General features: G+C 45.0%; 1 protein-coding gene across 1 annotated transcript; it reads right to left on the reverse strand.

The window, feature by feature from the left end:
• Positions 1-288: 288 nt before the first annotated feature.
• Positions 289-13,339, reverse strand: LOC119910912 (zinc finger protein 271-like). Its single transcript, XM_038729760.1, has 2 exons — positions 12,698-13,339; positions 289-3,057 (listed from the first exon to the last, which is right to left on the reverse strand). The coding sequence occupies exons 1-2, from the start codon at positions 12,779-12,781 to the stop codon at positions 1,684-1,686; spliced, it is 1,458 nt and encodes a 485-aa protein (XP_038585688.1). The 5' UTR covers positions 12,782-13,339; the 3' UTR covers positions 289-1,683.
• Between the last annotated feature and the right edge of the window lie 6,269 nt (positions 13,340-19,608).

Raw genomic sequence — 19,608 nt, forward strand, 5'->3', positions numbered from 1 at the left:
GCCTCTCCAGAAAAGTCTACTCCAGGGTGCTGGAACGGAGAGTTCAGCTGATAGTCGAACCTCAGATCGAAGAGGAACAATGCGGTTTTTGTCCTGGTCATGGAACAACTGACCAGCTCTTTACTCTCACAAGGATCCTGGAGTGGGCTTGGGAGTATGCCCATCCAGTCTACATGTGCTTTGTAGATCTGGAGAAGGCGTATGACCGGGTCCCCCGGGAGATACTGTGGGAGGTGCTGCAGGAGTATGGGGTGAGGGGGCCCCTTCTCAGGGCTATCCAAACCCTGTACATCCAAAGCGAGAGCTGTGACCGAGTACTCTGCAGTAAGTCGGACTCTTTCCAGGTGAGGGTTGGCCCTCGCCAGGGCTGCACTTTGTCACCAATCCTGTTTGTGATATTCATGGACAGGATATCAAGGTGTAGTCGTGGCGAGGAGGGGCTGCGGTTCGGTGGGCTTGGGATCTCGTCACTGCTTTTTGCGGATGAGGATTAGCACCTCTAAATCTGCGGCCATGGTGCTCAGCAGGAAACCGGTGGAGTGCCACCTCCAGGTAGGGAATGAGTCCATACCCCAAGTGAAGGAGTTCAAGTACCTCGGGGTCTTGTTCACGAGTGAGGGGAGATTGGCCGGAGAATCGGAGCAGCGGGGGCGGTAATGCACTCACTTTACTGAATCAGAATCTTGCACGTTTTTCTCCCACCCGATTACTGTAATGTTTAGTTGGCCCAGAGCCACCTCCTTACTTTTTAGATTACAGTGCAACACTGTTTACTTAAATGTAAAAATGTGCAAAGTTCACATAAAAAAGCTATAACTTTATTTAGTTTAACCCCGGCGCTCTCACAGAGCTGAAGTGATGATGGTAAATCTTCAGGGCTCAGTCTGCAGGTCCAGAGGGAGCACGTTTAGATTCAGTTAAACTTTGTCTTGAAATGGATTCTTTCTAACAAAAAGAAACCTGGAAGACCAAAACTGACCTCGTGGGATGAGCCAGCTAAGACTAGTTTTACTGGGGTTTATGGCCCAATATTTCTTATCCGTGTGCACCTCTGCCATTATGGAACTGCAACAGGTGCCTGCGTCTCCAGATTGGAAACATGGTGGTCTTGAAGAATCAAAGAGAACCTTTTATTTAAGAATAAATATCTTCCCCTCAGCTGGCGCCAACACGAGTGGATCTGTATCAATTAGATTTGGCTTTGCTTTCTGTCTGAACAAGACCACGTTCACTAACAGCAAATATAAACAGTGAACACAGAAATACAGATATTTTAAGTTAATTCCAGTAAGGACGTGTTCAACTATAACAAGATAGCAAATAATAATAAGTGTGTGACGACAGCAGGATTGGGAGGAGGAAGGACAGGACAGTATGTTGTGGGGTGGTGATGGCGCAATGGATAAGACACATGCCTTTGGTGTCCTGAGCAAGACACTTAACCCCTCGTTGCTCCAGAGGTGTGCGACCTCTGACATAAATAGCAGCTGTAAGTCACTTAGGATAAAAGCGTCAGCTAAATGAATTAATGTAAATGTAGTTGCAGCCACATTACTATACATGCTGCTGAAAATATGAAGTTACTGTTGTGTATCCGTCAGTTTGTAGAGAAGCTCACAATATAACAACACAGCTATCAGGGTAGGGGGAGGAGGAAACAGCTAGCTTTGCTCTGAAGAATGTTCACAACAAAGCAGCGTGACTGTGTTGGTGGACTTTAAGGTGACTACTCTGAGCAAAGATTTTCCCACATTGTTCACACCAGTACGGTTTCTCTCCAGTGTGAACACGTTGATGGATTTTTAGTTTAGATGATGAGGTGAAAGTTTTCCCACACCGGTCACAGCTGTACGGTTTCTCTCCAGTGTGAATACGTTTGTGGACTTTTAGCACATCTGATCTAGTGAAAGTTTTCCCACACCGATCACACCAGTACGGTTTCTCTCCAGTGTGAACACGTCTGTGGATTTTTAGGTCATTTGATGTAGTGAAAGTTTTCCCACACTGGTCACAGCTGTACGGTTTCTCTCCAGTGTGAACACGTTGGTGGACTTTTAGGTTACCTGATGTAGTGAAAGTTTTCCCACATTGGTCACAGCAGTACGGTTTCTCTCCAGTGTGAACACGTTGGTGGGCTTTTAGTACATCTGATGTAGTGAAAGTTTTCCCACACTGGTCACAGCTGTACGGTTTCTCTCCAGTGTGAACACGTTGGTGGACTTTTAGGTTACCTGATGTAGTGAAAGTTTTCCCACATTGGTCACAGCAGTACGGTTTCTCTCCAGTGTGAACACGTTGGTGGGCTTTTAGTACATCTGATCTAGTGAAAGTTTTCCCACACCAGTCACACCAGTACGTTTTCTCTCCAGTGTGAATACGTTGGTGGACTTTAAGGCCAAGAGATTTATTGAAAGTTTTCCCACACCAGTCACACCAGTACAGTTTCTCTCCAGTGTGAATACGTCTGTGGATTTTAAGGTCACCTGGTTTATTGAAAGTTTTCCCACACTGGTCACAGCTGTACGGTTTCTCTCCAGTGTGAATATGTTTGTGGACTTTAAGGTTAACTGATTTATTGAACGCTTTCCCACACTGGTCACAGCTGTACGGTTTCTCTCCAGTGTGAATACGTTGGTGGACTTTAAGGTTAACTGATTTATTGAACGCTTTCCCACATTGGTCACAGCTGTACGGTTTCTCTCCAGTGTGAATACGTTGGTGCATTTTTAGGTGACCTGATGCAGTGAAAGTTTTCCCACACTGGTCACAGCTGTACGGTTTCTCTCCAGTGTGAACGCGTCGGTGGACTTCTAGGTTACCGGACTGAGTGAAAGTTTTCCCACACTGGTCACAGCTGTATGGTTTCTCTCCAGTGTGAACGCGTCGGTGAACTTCTAGGTTTCCTGACTGAGTGAAGGTTTTCCCACACTGGTCACAGCTGTACAGTTTCTCTCCAGTGTGAACTCTCTGATGAATCTTTAAATATCCAGATCTTGTGAAGGATTTGTCACAGTGCTGGCAGCGGTGACATTTGAGTCCATGTCTTCCTCTCCGTTCCTACAGCAACAGAGAGACAGAGATAAAGACAGTAAGTGAGACGTCAGGTGGAGGAAACTATGGCTGGGTATCGAGTTAAATAATTTTTAGGCACCGACCAAATTGCTTTAATACCATCGAGTATCAAAAAGTGTCTTGTCTTTTAGTACCAAATTTCAATACCTAAAAGGTTCTTGTTAACGTCAATGAGCCAATAAGCATGCATCGTGCTTGATGTGCCCAAATCTAAAAGTGATTGGAATTGGCTATGGTGATGTAAAAGACGTGGAGAAAATCAAAAGTATGGCTACATTGCACCGGGCTTGATGCAACAATATTTGCGACGTAAGATAAAAGACCGGCAACACGACAAACACGGTGAAGCCCTTTGACTGTGCATGGAATAAACTCTTTAGTCTTTGACTGCACGAAGACAGAGCCGGTCTCATCGTCTCAGCGCCCTCCTGCCACTGAGCCTGCTTCAACATGCCCACCATCCGAGCAGTGTTGAGCAGTAGCGTCGCTACAAGTAGCGCCGTTACTGCACTGCTCAAAAAAAATAAAGGGAACTCTTAAACAACACTGTGTTGTAACTCCAAGTTAGTCACACTCCTGTGAAATCAAACTGTCCACACTGCCACACTGATTGACAATCAATTTCACATGCTGTTGTGCAAATGGAAAAGACAACAGGTGGAAATTATAGGCATTTAGCAAAGACCCCCCCAATAAAGGAGTGGTTCTGCAGGTGGTGACCACAGACCACTTCTCAGTTCCTTTGCTTCCTGGCTGATGTTTTGGTCACTTTTGAATGCTGGCGGTGCTTTCACTCTAGTGGTAGCATGAGACGGAGTCTACAACCCACACAAGTGGCTCAGGTAGTGCAGCTCATCCAGGATGGCACATCAATGCGAGCTGTGGCAAGAAGGTTTGCTGTGTCTGTCAGTGTAGCGTCCAGAGCACAGAGGCGCTACCAGGAGACAGGCCAGAACATCAGGAGACGTGGAGGAGGCCGTAGGAGGGCAACAACCCAGCAGCAGGACCGCTACCTCCGCTTTTGTGCAAGGAGGAGCAGGAGGAGCAAAATGACCTCCAGCAGGCCACAAATGTGCATGTGTCTGCTCAAACGGTCAGAAACAGACTCCATGAGGGTGGTACGCGGGCCCGACGTCCACAGGTGGGGGTTGTGCTTACAGCCCAACACTGTGCAGGACGTTTGGCATTTGCCAGAGAACACCAAGATTGGCAAATTCGCCGCTGGCGCCCTGTGTTCTTCACAGATGAAAGCAGGTTCACACTGAGCACGTGTGACAGACGTGACAGAGTCTGGAGACGCCGTGGAGAACGTTCTGCTGCCTGCAACATCCTCCAGCATGACCGGTTTGGCGGTGGGTCAGTAATGGTGTGGGGTGGCATTTCTTTGGGGGGCCGCACAGCCCTCCATGTGCTCGCCAGAGGTAGCCTGACTGCCATTAGGAGCGAGATGAGATCCTCAGACCCCTTGTGAGACCATATGCTGGTGCGGTTGGCCCTGGGTTCCTCCTAATGCAAGACAATGCTAGACCTCATGTGGCTGGAGTGTGTCAGCAGTTCCTGCAAGAGGAAGGCATTGATGCTATGGACTGACCCGCCCGTTCCCCAGAACTGAATCCAACTGAGCACATCTTGGACATCATGTCTCGCTCCATCCACCAACGCCACGTTGCACCACAGACTGATCGGGAGTTGTCGGATGCTTTAGTCCAGGTCTGGGAGGAGATCCCTCAGGAGACCATCCGCCACCTCATCAGGAGCCCAGGCGTTGTAGGGAGGTCATACAGGCACGTGGAGGCCACACACACTACTGAGCCTCATTCTGACTTGTTTTAAGGACATTACATCAAAGTTGGATCGGCCTGTAGTGTTTTCCACTTTCTTGAGTGTGACTCCAAATCCAGACCTCCATGGGTTGATAAATTTGATTTCCATTGATCATTTTTGTGTGATTTTGTTGTCAGCACATTCAACTATGTAAAGAAAGTATTTAATGAGATTATTTCATTCATTCAGATCTAGGATGTGTTATTTTAGTGTTCCCTTTATTTTTTTGAGCAGTGTAGTTAACTACATTTCTCAGTAGCAAGGTGGCAGCGTTGCTGTTTTCTGAATCAAATAGCTTTTCAGTAACAAAGCACTTTTATTGACCGAGTAGCTTCCACACACGCTACATTTTCCGAAGCATTTCTGAAGGGTCAGTAAGAGACGCCACCGCCACACACGGACGATTTTTAATTTTATTTAAATATATTAGTGGTGCATGTATGAAAGTGGAGGAGCAGTAATGCTAAAGTGTACCTTGTCTTTGAGAGTACGGAGTGGACCATGGTGAGATAGAAAACAACACGATTGTAAATGCCTATTTTAATATACCACTTATAAGAAATGATACTTAAGATCATTTTCTTTCCCTTCTCTCAGTGTCTGCATCCCGTCTCAGCTTATGAGCTTATTTTCCACACAACAATTCAGGTTTATTTACCCACATTAATACATCATAGTGGCTCAATGCACCATATTGGTGATCACTCAATTCTTACTGGATATGTTTACTCTAATTACAAATTCATATCACATCAGAGTTCCTGTGTGTGAGAACTGTTTGAAAAAATAAAAACATTCACTAACTAACAAACTATCTAGTAACTGATGCCAACATCAGCAGCAAAAGCTGTTGATGAAGTTCCAAAATTTACAATCCACAACTTTCTCAATCAAACCTGTAGCCTTTTACAAAAAAGGTTGAATTGAGAGCAACTGGAATTCTGACACATCCAGATGCTCCCGATTCAACTTTTCTTGGATAACCATGAGTTAAAATTGTGGGCAGGGCAGCGAGTTAAAAATAAATTTTTACGATGAAATTTTAAGCTGGCTCCACTCTGACGAGGTCACGTGCTCTAACTCCAACATTCCGCTCCATCCGCTGCCATTATAAACTCAGAAAGTGCTTGAAATCTTTATAAAACTATAATAGAGATGGTGAAAAAACTGCAGAAGCTATCAAAAACTTGAATACACGTTTAATAGAGAAAAGATTTGTAAACAATTGACAGTTGAATTGATGAATGTAGCTGAAAGTATGCAGAAGCAGTAGCCTTTGAAAGTTGAAGAAGTTTTAAGAGTTGAATATTTCTCCATTCACTTAAATGTTAAAAATTGCATAAAAAGCCTAATAGTTTAAAATGTATAAAAGGTAGAATAAAGTTATATAATAACATAAATGTCCTTAAAAAGCTGAACATTGTAATAGTTGAATAGTTTTTGTAGCACAAAGTATGCAGTAGGAGTAGTCAAGCAAAAAACGTACGGAAGAAGAAGAAGAACTAGAAAAGCTATTTCTGAAGAAATTGCGGTGTGAATGCTGTCTGCTGAATGGCTTGCGCTAAACTGAATTGCTGTCTTGAACAAATTTGAATAGTATAAATGTATGAAAGATGTGGACTGTAGAAAAGCTGACGCTAAACTGAACTGCTGGCTTTAATGTGCAGAAAGTAGCTGAAGGACTATGAAATCTTGGAAACACGGGAAATGTTCTAAAGAATATGAATAAGATTTTAAAGTTGAATAAACTTCAAACTGCACTGATTAATGTAAAACACTTTTAGGTTCTTCCTTGAATACCCACCCATCTCCACTGTCCACAGATTGATTTGGCTGCTCCAGGAACCAGAGCTTAGAGAATCCGACTCGAGTGCGACTTAAGTCGCACACACAGCGACTTGAGACTCGTCCTCAAAAGACTCGACTCGGACTCCAGGTGCAGGACTCGTGAACAATGTTTATTTTTAGGAGATGTCTGATGAGCTTGCCGTTATTCCCTCCCTGTGTTACCTATATCCTGCCTACGTAACACGTAGCATCTGCTGCGCGCGGCCGCACGTGAGAGCGGACAACAAACAGCGGCAAGCGGCTGAGCCGTTCATCAAAAACTTTGGCTTTAAAACTTCATACAACAAGACCCAAACAAAGACGCGCTGAACACAAAATAGGTTAGTAACCTGAGGTGAGTGAACATGTTTAGCTCAGAATCGGCCATCTAACGTAAGCTTGCTTCTTGCTTCAGCTACGACCTACGAGAGGTTAACTCCGACTGTCGTTCGTTATGAAAAGATGAATGAGCGTTTGTTTACTTGCCAAACTTGTGGTGGTCGATTAACGTAATCATTTACGTCCCGCTGGCTGCCGTCACGTTAATTATTACCGTAAGCTAGAGAGAGGTTACAGGTTTCAGTTTTTCCTCCAGGATTTTTTTTCCAGCAGCGAAACCCCAACATGTCTCAGCAGCTCTTGTGTCCATGAGCTTGCGATGCACCTTAGAACAGCTTCAAACTGCAGTGTTTCCCAGTTTAATGTGAGATTTAGATGAATGTTTTGGTGCTGGTTTGGGGGTGCTTCCCAATGAAAAATATGTAATTTCACATCACATTGGGCCGTTATTTTCACCATATCTCTGAACAAATAGTTGGAAAAGCTCGAGCAGATAATAAATAACCAACAGCCAAAGATCCGTCTGCTGGAGGAACGACAACCTTTAGATCTGGAGAAAGTAATTTGGTTGGTTCTGATGCTCCACAGTGATTTTACAGCGATGGCACAGCATGTTTTGGGCATCAGCCCCTAAAACCCTGATAATGTGACCTCAGAATCATTATAGACACGACTGTTCATGTTGCCTTCTGTGACATTTATCTGTAGACATTAATATAAAAAACAGGCAGCGTGAGAAACCTCCTCCCTTCTGAGGTGCATTTTATTTACACATTAAAATCCAGAAAGAAACGTCTCCTCATCAGTTTAACAGGACGAGTTTGCATCAGTAATTAGCTTCACTAAGCTCAGCTCCTCCAGTCTGTGCAGGACGGAGCTGCAGGCTGCACCAGTTTAGTCTCAGTTTGGACCTGATGTTCTCAACATGAACACGTAGGCAGTAATAAAATGCAGCTTCCAGTTACTTTCTATAAATGAGCTAATGTTCTGTAGCTGCTGTAGAAGCTGCTCAGGCTGAAGGGGAGATGTTCGCTAACTCAGCGCTAACAGGCTTCACTTTCCCAGCAGCTGGGAAACAACAGACTTTTCTTGGCCTTGAGAAGCCGACGCTCTGTAACAGACACCGGACATTTACTGCCAGAATATTTTCCTCCGCTCGGACAATCAAACGCTCGCTGCGCAGCTCCTGATTCAGAGCGACGCTGCTCTTATATCATCTGTCACGTGTGTTCTGCACAGAACGAGGACAGGAAGCGAGCCGAGCGTTGAGTTTAATGATCATGTCGTGATTCAGCAGCGCCAGGGGAAACACTGGGTTTATTGTTGATCATGTAACTTTACAGTTTTATTTAGTTATAACGTTACACTGCTTTGAGAGTCTGCAGGGTGTGTTGACTTACAGTAGTTTAAGCTGTCATTTACTGCAGTGCACATTACATGGTTGTGCTCTGCAAGTTAAAAACAGGTTACAGGTTTATTGTTGATTATAGAAACGTCACAGTTTTATTTAGTTAACGTTACACCGGGAGTCTGGGGAGTGTGTTGACTTACAGACTTTCCTTATAGCTCTGCAGTTTTATAAGCAACCTGGATTGAACGCAGCAGGTGATACAACATTCATAATAACCACAACAGACTTGAGACTTGACTTGGACTCTAGCTCAGAGACTTGTGAGCATCTCTGTCACATATCCAGGCCGAGTTCTGATTTGCTTAAGGAAATGTTATACGCACGTGCTGCATTGAAGACATTTCTGATTCAGGACTCTGACCCTTAAATTTGCCAGACAGAATCTAGACTGCCTTCCTAGAGAATATATCACGTGCAAACTTCCCTCCAGATTAGATGCTTTCTATAAGGTCTGGGACCCTTACTTGCAGCAGATTGGGCCCACGCCGCCATCCTCCTGGCTTCCCTACATCAGCCTAGCTGGTCTTTATGACTTTGTTTTTAGTGCTCACTATCTAACAAGCACCTTGTAGCCTTGCTGGGTTTGTGTGCTCTGTATTGATTCTTCTCTGGAGACTGAAAGGGAGGAGGCTGGATGGCAAATGGCTCCGCTGTCATTTATCTTTTATCTCATAATTATTTCCTATTTACTGTACCCACACGCCCACACTCGAGGAAATACGGTGACTGACGCTTCATCAGGAAAATCAGTGGAACACCAAGATGACGGCCTGTTGCAGGTTTAGTAAGGAGGGACACGCTGTTGGGACCCCGGGGACTTCACAGGTGAACTGGTTCATTTATGTGGTCTAAACTGAACTTCTATCAAGGGAGTCACTGAACTCCGGACAGACACAAAGCTTTAACATGCTAACTCCATTTAACGTGGCACCGTTACACAGACCACATACATACAGTGGCAAGAAAAAGCATGTGGACCTTCTGGAATTTCATAGTTTTCTGAACAAATTTGTCATAAAAGGTGATCTGATCATCATCTAAGTTAAAGTTATTGACAAATATAATGTGTCTAAAATAATTTAAAAGAACTTTCAAAGTGAAAACCTCATAATGCTTGTGGAAAAAGTATGTGAACCTTTGAGTTAATGAACTCTAATTGGAGGTTTTAGCACTCCTGGAGTCTCGTTAAGAAAATGAGTTTGGAGGTGTGGCCTCCAGCTACTTTGACTGATAAAATCCCCTCTAACTTTTGGAGTTTGCTCTGTACAAGAAGCACACGCTCATGTGAGCCACGCCTCGCCAAAAAGAGCTTCCAAAAGGATCAACGATCAAGAATTGTTGATTTACATAAAGCTGGCAAAGGTTACAAAGTGATTTCAAAGTCTACATTTTGGCAAACATTCAACAAATGGAGCCACTTTGGGACTGTTGCTATTTCTCTACCAAGAATGGGCGCCCAGTCAAAATGACACCAAGAGCACAACGAAGACTCAACAATGAGGTAAAGAAACAACCTCAAATGACAGCCAACGATTTGAAGGCATCATTGGAACAGGCCAACATCGTAAAACATTAACCAAGCAGGGAATCTGTGGCAGGACTCCGGGAAGGAAGCCACTGCCGGAGCACTCAGATTACAGAGCGTCCATCGAGATGGGGACCAAGGCAGAAGATGATTGAGGTGCTGGAGCAGAGCGAGGCCTCGCGAAGACGCGTCACCTGCTACCCACTTGGCAGGACACGTGTCCTTGAATCTCCAGGAGATCACAGATGATCTTTCTCTCGTATGTAAGCGTTTCATACCTGAAGCCAGTCCTGCATCTCTTTAGAAGCTCAACTCTGGCTGGAAATGAAGAGGACACAGACCTTCCAAAGGTCAGAAAGTCAAGAGCACTTCCTGGAAGAAAGATCCAGTGACCCAGCTACACCGGAGCTTCTACAGATCACTTCATTCCTCGATTTAAGGTTCAAGATGAAGTCCATCAGTCCCAGACATGAAACGAACAGCTGGCACGAAAGGTAACGCTTATACATCTGCAGTCAGGTGAACATAAGATGCAACATGACATGGGAGTGATTGTATTTTTAATGACACAGATTGGCATTTTTATACATCTATGTTTATTATTAGAACTTTAGTCTTTGTAAAAAGTGAGTTTGTTTCAATGTAGCTCGCTTACTAAAAGAAAAACACTTCATCTCTCGCTTCTCGTCCTTAAAGTAGAATGTAAAGTGGTTTTGACGGCGTCTCATGTTGTAATGCTCCATCACACGTTTTATCTCTTACAGAGTGAATATTGAACTTCAGCTAAACTTCAATTAAAAAAAATGTAAAAAACAAATTGCAGATCGAATCATAATCACAATATTGGGCAGAAAAATCGCAGTTAGATTTCCCCCCACAGGCGTCGCTAGACACTTTTTACTGGGACACGCACCCCAGTATTCATGCTCTGTGCCCCAGTAACAGGGTCAAGACACCTTGGCGTCGTTTTTGACCACGTAGGGCTCCGCAGTCAACTTAGCAACAACAGTAATAACATAATAATGTTGCAGGTGTTATTAACAATAATAACATAATTTTCCGTCAATCCGGATTATTAAATTAGCAATAATAAAGATGCAACGTCCGGTTACGCTTTCAAAATAAGACTACAGGTTAAAGTGACCGTTACCGTTTTGAAACGTCGCTAAAAAGGAGGTAAAGGTGAGAGCGAGTGCCTGTAACGAGGACGAGAGGATGACGAGGAGGGACTGTCCTTCTGGGCACAACAAGAACGTCGGGAACAGCAGTCAGGTAAACTTGTGTTCTCTCCACTCAAAGCCTGATGTCAGCGGATCACAGTAATGTTAGCTGCAGCCCGTGCGTCCTGCTAACCCAGCTGGGAAGTGTGTCTGAACGACGTTACAGTGAATTACAACTTTTTATTACGTGTGATAACTGCCGACCGGACACGGTGTTTAGAAACGCGCGTGCATGAAATTAAACTCGGGCATTCGAGCAGCAACATAAGTGGGACCAGTCCAGAGAGACACCGGTGTCACGGTAGGCTACTCCTCACAGCGACGCCGTGCTTTTAAAACAACACAGCGATTATCTGTACAACTCTGTACTAATGCAAGATGGAAAGCAGTGGATTCACATTGACTAATGATTATTAAAATGTTGATTAGCCGGGCAGACTGGACGCACATCTCTCAGTAAATAATAAACAAAACGTATTCAGTCATGTAGTATTTTCCATTTTGAAATAAAAGAGTGGCCCTGATGGAGCTGAGAACATTAATATCTAGCAAGTATTGTTATCTATAATTTACAGGTGCTATGCAGAAGTTTGTCAGTAGATGCTGGATCATCAGCCAGTACCAGCGCAGACCTCTTTAGCAGGTCCCACAGACCAGGTGAGATACAGGGAGCCTCGGCCAGTAGTACAGAAGCTGGAGACACGATGTCCCCACCACTTTATGAAAGTACTGCGAAAGTAACTTAAGCTAAAAAAAGCAAGTTGCTGATTATTATATTTTGTCCTGAATGTTGTTTGTCTCATTCATATATATATAAACCAAACAGACATTAGTCTCCACAATGCACTCCTAATCTGAGAAAATTTCACCACCACTTTTAAGCACAAAGCGTAGACGTAGAGCCAGCAGCTCAGACCCTAACGGAGCAGCAGATTGGCCCCGGTCCTTAAAGAGGACTGCGTTAGTGTGCAGAGGTTCATTCAAACCATTTTCCATCCAGACTTCTTACTGAGACAGACTGAGTTCCGCAGCGTCGGCTGTGACTGAGCAGCGATGGAAAAGTGTTTACATGGCTCACGAGTCAGGTATGAGGGCCCCAAAGCAGAACCTTTTAGGTCCCAGTGAGGTCAGGACCGGCTCAGGTACGTGCGCTTACGGTCCAGTCAAAGCCCTTTCTGACATATCACCATATTTACAATATTACCGTGACGAGGAAGGGAAGCCGGTAAATCCCGACACATCAGACCGTCCTCAGACGTTCATGGGCTCTGTGTTTATTATAAACATCCTCCTACTGCGCCTGCGCTCCTTCTCCGCACAGATGATTGGTGCTCGTGTAGTTTTTGAACCAGGGCCGGATCCAGCAGCAGCAGCGACCCCTGACGGGAACAGGTCTAGTGAACCTGTAGGAAACGGAACAAGGGGGCACGTGCTGCCCTCAGGAGCAGGCGGACCCGGTAACAAGTCCTGAACACTGACCTGAACACCGGGGCTGTCGGAGCTCGAGCCTGCCGCTGGGCTCCCGGGGACCCCGCTCCGGGGCTCCCGGTTCCGCCGGTCCATTCCGGTCTCCTCCGGGACTGCTCTTCAGGCTGAGATCCGGGTCCAAGGTCTGCGGCTCCTTGGTTTCCCGGCAGGCCGCTTCTTCTGTCCCAGCTGACGAAACGCCTCGTGTCGCCCGCGCGCTGTGATCCGCGAGCAGCCGCGCGCTCACCGTCTTTCCGCCATTCGCGTTAGCTGGAGGGCTAAACCGGAAGTTAGCCCGCGCGGGGCCGGAAACGCCGCAGCGCCACCGCCGAGCAGCGTCTGTCGGTGTAACTGCAGAGCGACGCCTGCGGCCAGGAGTGGAACTGAAAAAACATAAAAACTAGTTAGTTTCAGTCATTTTAAGGTATTTTGTCCAATAGGGTGAAGTAAACTTTTTGGTAAATTGCCTTTTAAACAGCCTAAATCAGTTAGAATGTATTAAAATCGTATGTATTTATTAAAAATAGGTTGTTGTGAAGACATCTATGGTGAAATTAAGCCAATTTATTGATTTATTATCAAATTGTTTATCTTTATACATCATCTGTCACCATCTTCGGCAAACTGGAAGCAATCAGGTTGAGTGGGACACTTTATGGGACACTATATTATTTAAAGTTAAAATAAAACAAACACATGAGAAATACTTTTTTACAACATTTAACAACACATTAATAGGCATTTTAAATATTATATTAACATTTAACAGCATATATAATGTGTTGGTGTACAGTAACTCAAAGAGATATAATTTAGTTAAAGATATTCAACAATGTGTGGGAAAAAAAAATCATGTTTGCAAGTAGCCTAAAGACAAAATGTCTTCAGTTTATTAATACTAGGCTATGTAAGTAAGTTATTAAATGCATTTCTGAAACTTCTTCTTTTACCTGATGCCTCTCAGCGGCCCTTTCACTCACTTTTGTAATGTCAGTTTCAGGGTGTTTCATGCCTTGGCTAAAAACCTTACTTATTTATTTATTGCTTTTGCTCAGTGTACTTAAGACATAACAGTAAGTTGTTTTATAAAATTATAACATGCTTATTGACTTGACTTGGCTTTAGCCCCCCTCCCCCGCCTAATAATAATTCTAAGCCGCAAAATAAAAACAGTCAACATTTGGTCTCTAATTTATTTATGCTAAATTTAAAAAAATCCTAACCATTCCTGCACAAAAATGACTGTAGGTTGCAGTTTTACTCGCACATCATAAATCCTTTTTGTGGTTCACACGTATCTATTTTAGGGGCAAATGATTTGATGACGATTTTAGATCCCTCAGTACAGCGGGGACCAATTTAAGTGCGACACACAACAAAACATAATGCTGATCCGCTGATAGCTACAGTCAAAAAGACATTTTCAGGGCGATATCATACCGAATACGTTTACCCGCCAAAACATTTAGACGCCAAATGGAAAATCTACCCGTATTTGGCGCTTGGCAGGTGTTAATTTCCCGCCCTGCCTCCAACTTTTCATCAGCAGATGGAGTCATGAAGGGGTTCAGCTTCAGACCATCTGTAGTTTCCAGCTGTGTGTCTGCAGGGCTGCAGCTCTGGGGACTGACTGCCTTTAATAAAACAAGAACCAACTTACTGGGCTGCTGATCTTCCATTATAGGAGGACTGGCTGCTTTCTGTTGAAGCTGACAGGATTACATTTATTTTTTTACATTTATTTATTTGCACACGTAAAATTACATAGAAATGACAAAGAAAATAACAAATGATATAACCTGCGGAAGAGGCAGGAAACCCAAACGGGCTGATTTAACGCCTCCACCTATAGTTAAAATCAAAGTAAATAATAACATAGAGAGAAAAATATAACTCCATAAAGTAATGACAACATAATAATATAGAAACATCTATAACATCAACAAGTTCATTTTAATGACAGTAACAATAATAGAAATATAAGAACAAAAATATGAACAGTATAAAAGCAAGTTTGTTTCTGTATTAGAATCATAAAACAGCAGTTAAACAGGCTTTTAAATATCTTTAGTAACATTTTAATGAGGAGGAGTTTAATGCCAGGCTGAATCCCAGAATCTGGTGCCCCTAAATCTGAGAGTAAATCTGCACGTAAGAAACTTTGGAGGATGAAGATCTAATGATTGACGCGTTGAATCAGAGTGAACCTGGGTGTTAAAATAAATCTTGAATATTCCATATAAATAAAAACACATGTTTGAGTGATATTAATCTCATGAACAGCGAGGTCTCTGAAATAGAGGGACGGATGAAGAATGGGACTCAGATCGGGTTGCAGTCCTAACAAAGCGTTTCTGTAGGACCAAAGTTCTGCGGAGCGTAGCAGGAAAACTATATTCCAATATGAAAGATGTGGAGAAATGAAACTGTAATAGAGTGTAAGAAGACACAAGATTATTAATCCTCCTAATTATCCCAACAGACTGATTTATTTTCTTGCTAACCCAGTCAGTTTGTGTTTTCCAGACTCTCTGCACACAGTTTGCTCCTCCAGCGACTTTAAAGTGAAAACTATCATCTGCTGAAGCTCCTCTGCTGCTTCCTGTCAGTCTGTTCCTCCATCAACAAGTACATTTACTCCACCGCTGTACTCAAGTACAGCACTCAGGTACTCGTACTTCACTGGAGTCTTTTCTTTTCTTGCTACGTTCTACTTCTACTCCACATCTCAGAGGGAAACGTTGTACTTTTACTTCACTACATTTATCTGACAGCTTCAGTTACACATGAAGAGTTTTACACACAGAACACAGGCAGAGCTTCTAAAATAAAAAACCCAACAGTTTATACAAGTACAGCTGAAAGTATTAGTCGATTAACAGAAAATGAATTGGCCCCTTTTTTGATCGTTCATCTAAAAACATTTTCTGGTTCTCAAATGTGAAGAATCGCTGCTCCGCTTTCCTTTGAATGATTTGAATCATGTTTTTAACAGAACGTTTCCTGGTACGTGATCTAAATCCTCCACGCCAGACTCTACTACTCTAAACGGTCCGTTTAGCTTCAGCAGCTGGATTCTGCTTTCACATGAAAGAGTCATTAAAAGAAACTATTTTAATGCTAAATTATTTTATCTTAGAATCTCAGAAGCTTAAACATGTCGACTCAGCACAGAAGCTGTTGTTTAGGTGGTTGTTAACTTTTCAGGGGCCATAAGGGTCCCACACCCGAGAGGCCCTCAGTAACAACAGAGCCAGAACAGGTAGAATCATTAAGTGCAGCTTCCAGCAGATACAAGCCGAACTGCTTCTGCACGTTACAGTAAGGGAGGAAGACGTGAGCTAAACGACACATTAGAAGAAATCAAAGCAGCTCGTTCAGTCACTAAACGCCAGGGATTTCCTGTCAGAGCACAGCAGCATCCAGAGAGAGGAAAAGCATGAAGGAGAGAGCAGAAGATGGAGGAACAGCAGCACTCTGTTGAAGGACAGAAGCCGGCTTATTTTTGGAAAATCCTCCCTGTAGGGAGAAGCTGTGTTCTGCGGAGCCCTGATCTTCAATCCGTTCCAGAAAGAAAAGGAAAAGAACTTACACGCTGAGAAATGAGTAGATAATTGAGAGAAAAGATGAAGAGAGAGTGAGACAGAGGGAAGGAAGTGTTTTATATCTCGGCCTGAGTGATCTGCAGGATCCTCTAGTCACCTGTAAACGCGCAAGTAGGTGGAGAGATCTGGATCAAAGTGGCCGCGGACAGACGTGTCCTGGTTTTCTCTGTGGTGTCTGAGGGTTTTTGGGGTTTCCAGCTGATAAGTTAGGTTTGCAGCGCTTGTTATATTGCTATGGACCCGAGTACAGACTGACTAGAGAGACTGGACTATGGATTCAGAGTAAAGTGAGGACTGAGTCTGAATCCACTCCCAGATTATCTTCACCAGCTATGAAATTACATTAATGGGACAAGTTGATAAGTGGGTTGAAATGGGTTTCCTGCAAAATGGAAGCTTCAGTCTAAAAGTATTGAACCAGCTTAAGACATGTTTGGAGAGAAAGGAGAGCAGAAATGCAATAGAGCGCACAGAAATAAAAGTAAACATGGGTAGGCTATATGAAGACAAGAACTGAGGCAGAGAGTCCCCTCGTAGCCCGCCGTCGACCCTGTACGGACCCACAGAGTCCCCTCGTAGCCCGCCGTCGACCCTGTACGGACCCAGAGAGTCCCCTCGTAGCCCGCCGTCGACCCTGTACGGACCCACAGAGTCCCCTCGTAGCCCGCCGTCGACCCTGTACGGACCCACAGAGTCCCCTCGTAGCCCGCCGTTGACCCTGTACGGACCCACAGAGTCCCCTTGTAGCCCGCCGTCGACCCTGTACGGACCCACAGAGTCCCCTTGTAGCCCGCCGTCGACCCTGTACGGACCCAGAGAGTCCCCTCGTAGCCCGCCGTCGACCCTGTACGGACCCAGAGAGTCCCCTCGTAGCCCGCCGTCGACCCTGTACGGACCCAGAGAGTCCCCTCGTAGCCCGCCGTCGACCCTGTACGGACCCAGAGAGTCCCTCGTAGCCCGCCGTCGACCCTGTACGGACCCACAGAGTCCCCTCGTAGCCCGCCGTCGACCCTGTACGGACCCAGAGAGTCCCCTCGTAGCCCGTCGTCGACCCTGTACGGACCCAGAGAGTCCCCTCGTAGCCCGCCGTCGACCCTGTACGGACCCAGAGAGTCCCCTCGTAGCCCGCCGTCGACCCTGTACGGACCCAGAGAGTCCCCTCGTAGCCCGCCGTCGACCCTGTACGGACCCACAGAGTCCCCTCGTAGCCCGCCGTCGACCCTGTACGGACCCACAGAGTCCCCTCTTAGCCCGCCGTCGACCCTGTACGGACCCACAGAGTCCCCTCGTAGCCCGCCGTCGACCATGTACAGACCCAGACAGTCCCCTCGTAGCCCGCCATTGACCCTGTACGGACCCACAGAGTCCCCTCGTAGCCCGCCGTTGACTCTGTACGGACCCAGCGTACGGCAGAGCTGTAGAAGCTGCATACCGCTTGTATTAGTCAGCTTGTCAAAGCTCTTTCTAGCAGGACATTCAGGGAGGGGGAAGCAGGTGCTTCCAGGTAAGTGTTTGTCTCCCTGGGTGTTCATAGTTGCAGCTCTTTCCCCTGTTTGAGCGTTCAAGTCTCCACAGATTAACACATTTCCCATGGTTTTATAATGGTTCCTCCTCAAGAATAGAGAAAGTATCTGGGTTGTAGTAGGGGATTCTGATGGAGGTATATAGATGGCACACATGTAGACATGTTGCTCTGTTTGTTCATTTTCAACCATATATTAGCTTCTTCTTCTTTAATAACTGATGGACTGGCTCAGTTCTGATTTACACCATATAGTCAGGCCTCCTGAATCTCTGCCTTGGGTTATTGTGGGATTTTTTGTTGATGGTATAATAATGTCAGTGTAGCCGTGAGGACGACCAGTGGAAACATCTTCTCTGCACCATGTCTCCTGTAAAACTATGATGTCAGAGTCTTTAACTTTCTATTAAAATCTGGATTTCTGCTCTTTAAACCAAAAGCTGATGATCTCAGACCTCGAATGTTCCAACATGTTATTGTAAACGATTTCATCTCCAAGTGTAATCTGTTCAAAAATTAGACCTTAAACACCTTAAAAAACTAATAAACCCTCTCTCTCTCTCTCTCTCTCTCTCTCTCGAGCGACCGCTGACCTGACATCCCAGCGTCGGTCCGTCCTTCCCCAGCGCTGCCCAGGCTCTGTCTGCAGAGGGTCTGCCTGCCTGCCGGCGCTGTGACACCGGCAACGGCAACTGGCAGTGAGCTCACCAATCCAAGAAGTGTCAGCTCTTATTTAGAAAAGGGCTTATTGAGGGGACGTGACATCACATTGAAGCAATACCCCTGATTGGCTGACTACACGTGTGGATCGTAGTCACACACTCTGTGTGGTTTGAAAATACAGGTGAAAATTAGCATATCGTGCAAAAGTTCATTTATTTCAGTAATTCAACTTAAAAGGTGAAACTAATATATTATATAGACTCATTACATGCAAGGTGAGATATTTGATATAATTGCAACAGAAGTTGGATGTTCTCAAAGTGCCGTATCAAGGCACATTAATAGAAAGTTAAGTGGAAGAAAAAGGTGCACAAGCAGCAGAGATGACCGGAGCCTGGAGAGGATTGTCAGGAAAAGGCCATTCAAATGTGTGTGGGAGCTTCACAAGGAGCGGACTGAGGCATCAAGAGCCACCACACACAGACGGGTCCTGGACATGAGCTTCAAATGTCGGATTCCTCTTGTCAAGCAGCTCCTGAACAACAAACAGCGTCAGAAGAAAAAAAGAACTGGTCTGTTTCTCATTGGTCCAAAGTCCTCTTTTCTGATTCTCATTTGGAAACCAAGGTCCCAGAGTCTGGAGGAAGAACGGAGAGGCACACAAACCAAGATGCTTGAAGTCCAGTGTGACGTTTCCACAGTCTGTGTTGGTTTGGGGAGCCATGTCATCTGCTGGTGTTGGTCCACTGTGCTTTATTAAGTCCAGAGTCAGCGCAGCCGTCTACCAGGACATTTTAGAGCACTTTATGCTTCCTTCAGCAGACGAGCTTTATGGAGATGCTGACTTCATTTTCCAGCAGGACTTGGCACCTGCCCACACTGCCAAAAGTACCAAAACCTGGTTCAATGACTATGGGATTACTGTGCTTGACTGGCCAGCAAACTGGCCTGACCTGAACCCCAGAGAGAATCTATGGGACATCGCCAAGAGAAAGATGAAAGACATGAGAGCGAACAATGCAGAAGAACTGAAGGCCGCTGTTGAAGCATCCTGGTCTTCCATAACACCTCAGCAGTGCCACAGGCTGATAGCATCCATGCCAGGCCGCATTGAGGCAGTAATTCATGCCCAA

The sequence above is a fragment of the Micropterus salmoides genome, unplaced genomic scaffold (genome assembly GCF_014851395.1).
Source record: "Micropterus salmoides isolate LMB-PRFRI ecotype aquatic unplaced genomic scaffold, ASM1485139v1 Ms_hic_scaffold_19, whole genome shotgun sequence".
Lineage (NCBI taxonomy): Eukaryota > Metazoa > Chordata > Actinopteri > Centrarchiformes > Centrarchidae > Micropterus > Micropterus salmoides.

Bases quoted from the DNA above. Each gene is read 5' to 3' on its own strand.
- LOC119910912 (XM_038729760.1), bottom strand. From the start codon at position 12,781: ATGGACCGGCGGAACCGGGAGCCCCGGAGCGGGGTCCCCGGGAGCCCA. The intron at 3,058-12,697 runs GTCAGTGTTCAG...CTGTTGCTGTAG, and splicing joins CCGACAGCCCCGGTGTTCAG to GAACGGAGAGGAAGACATGG.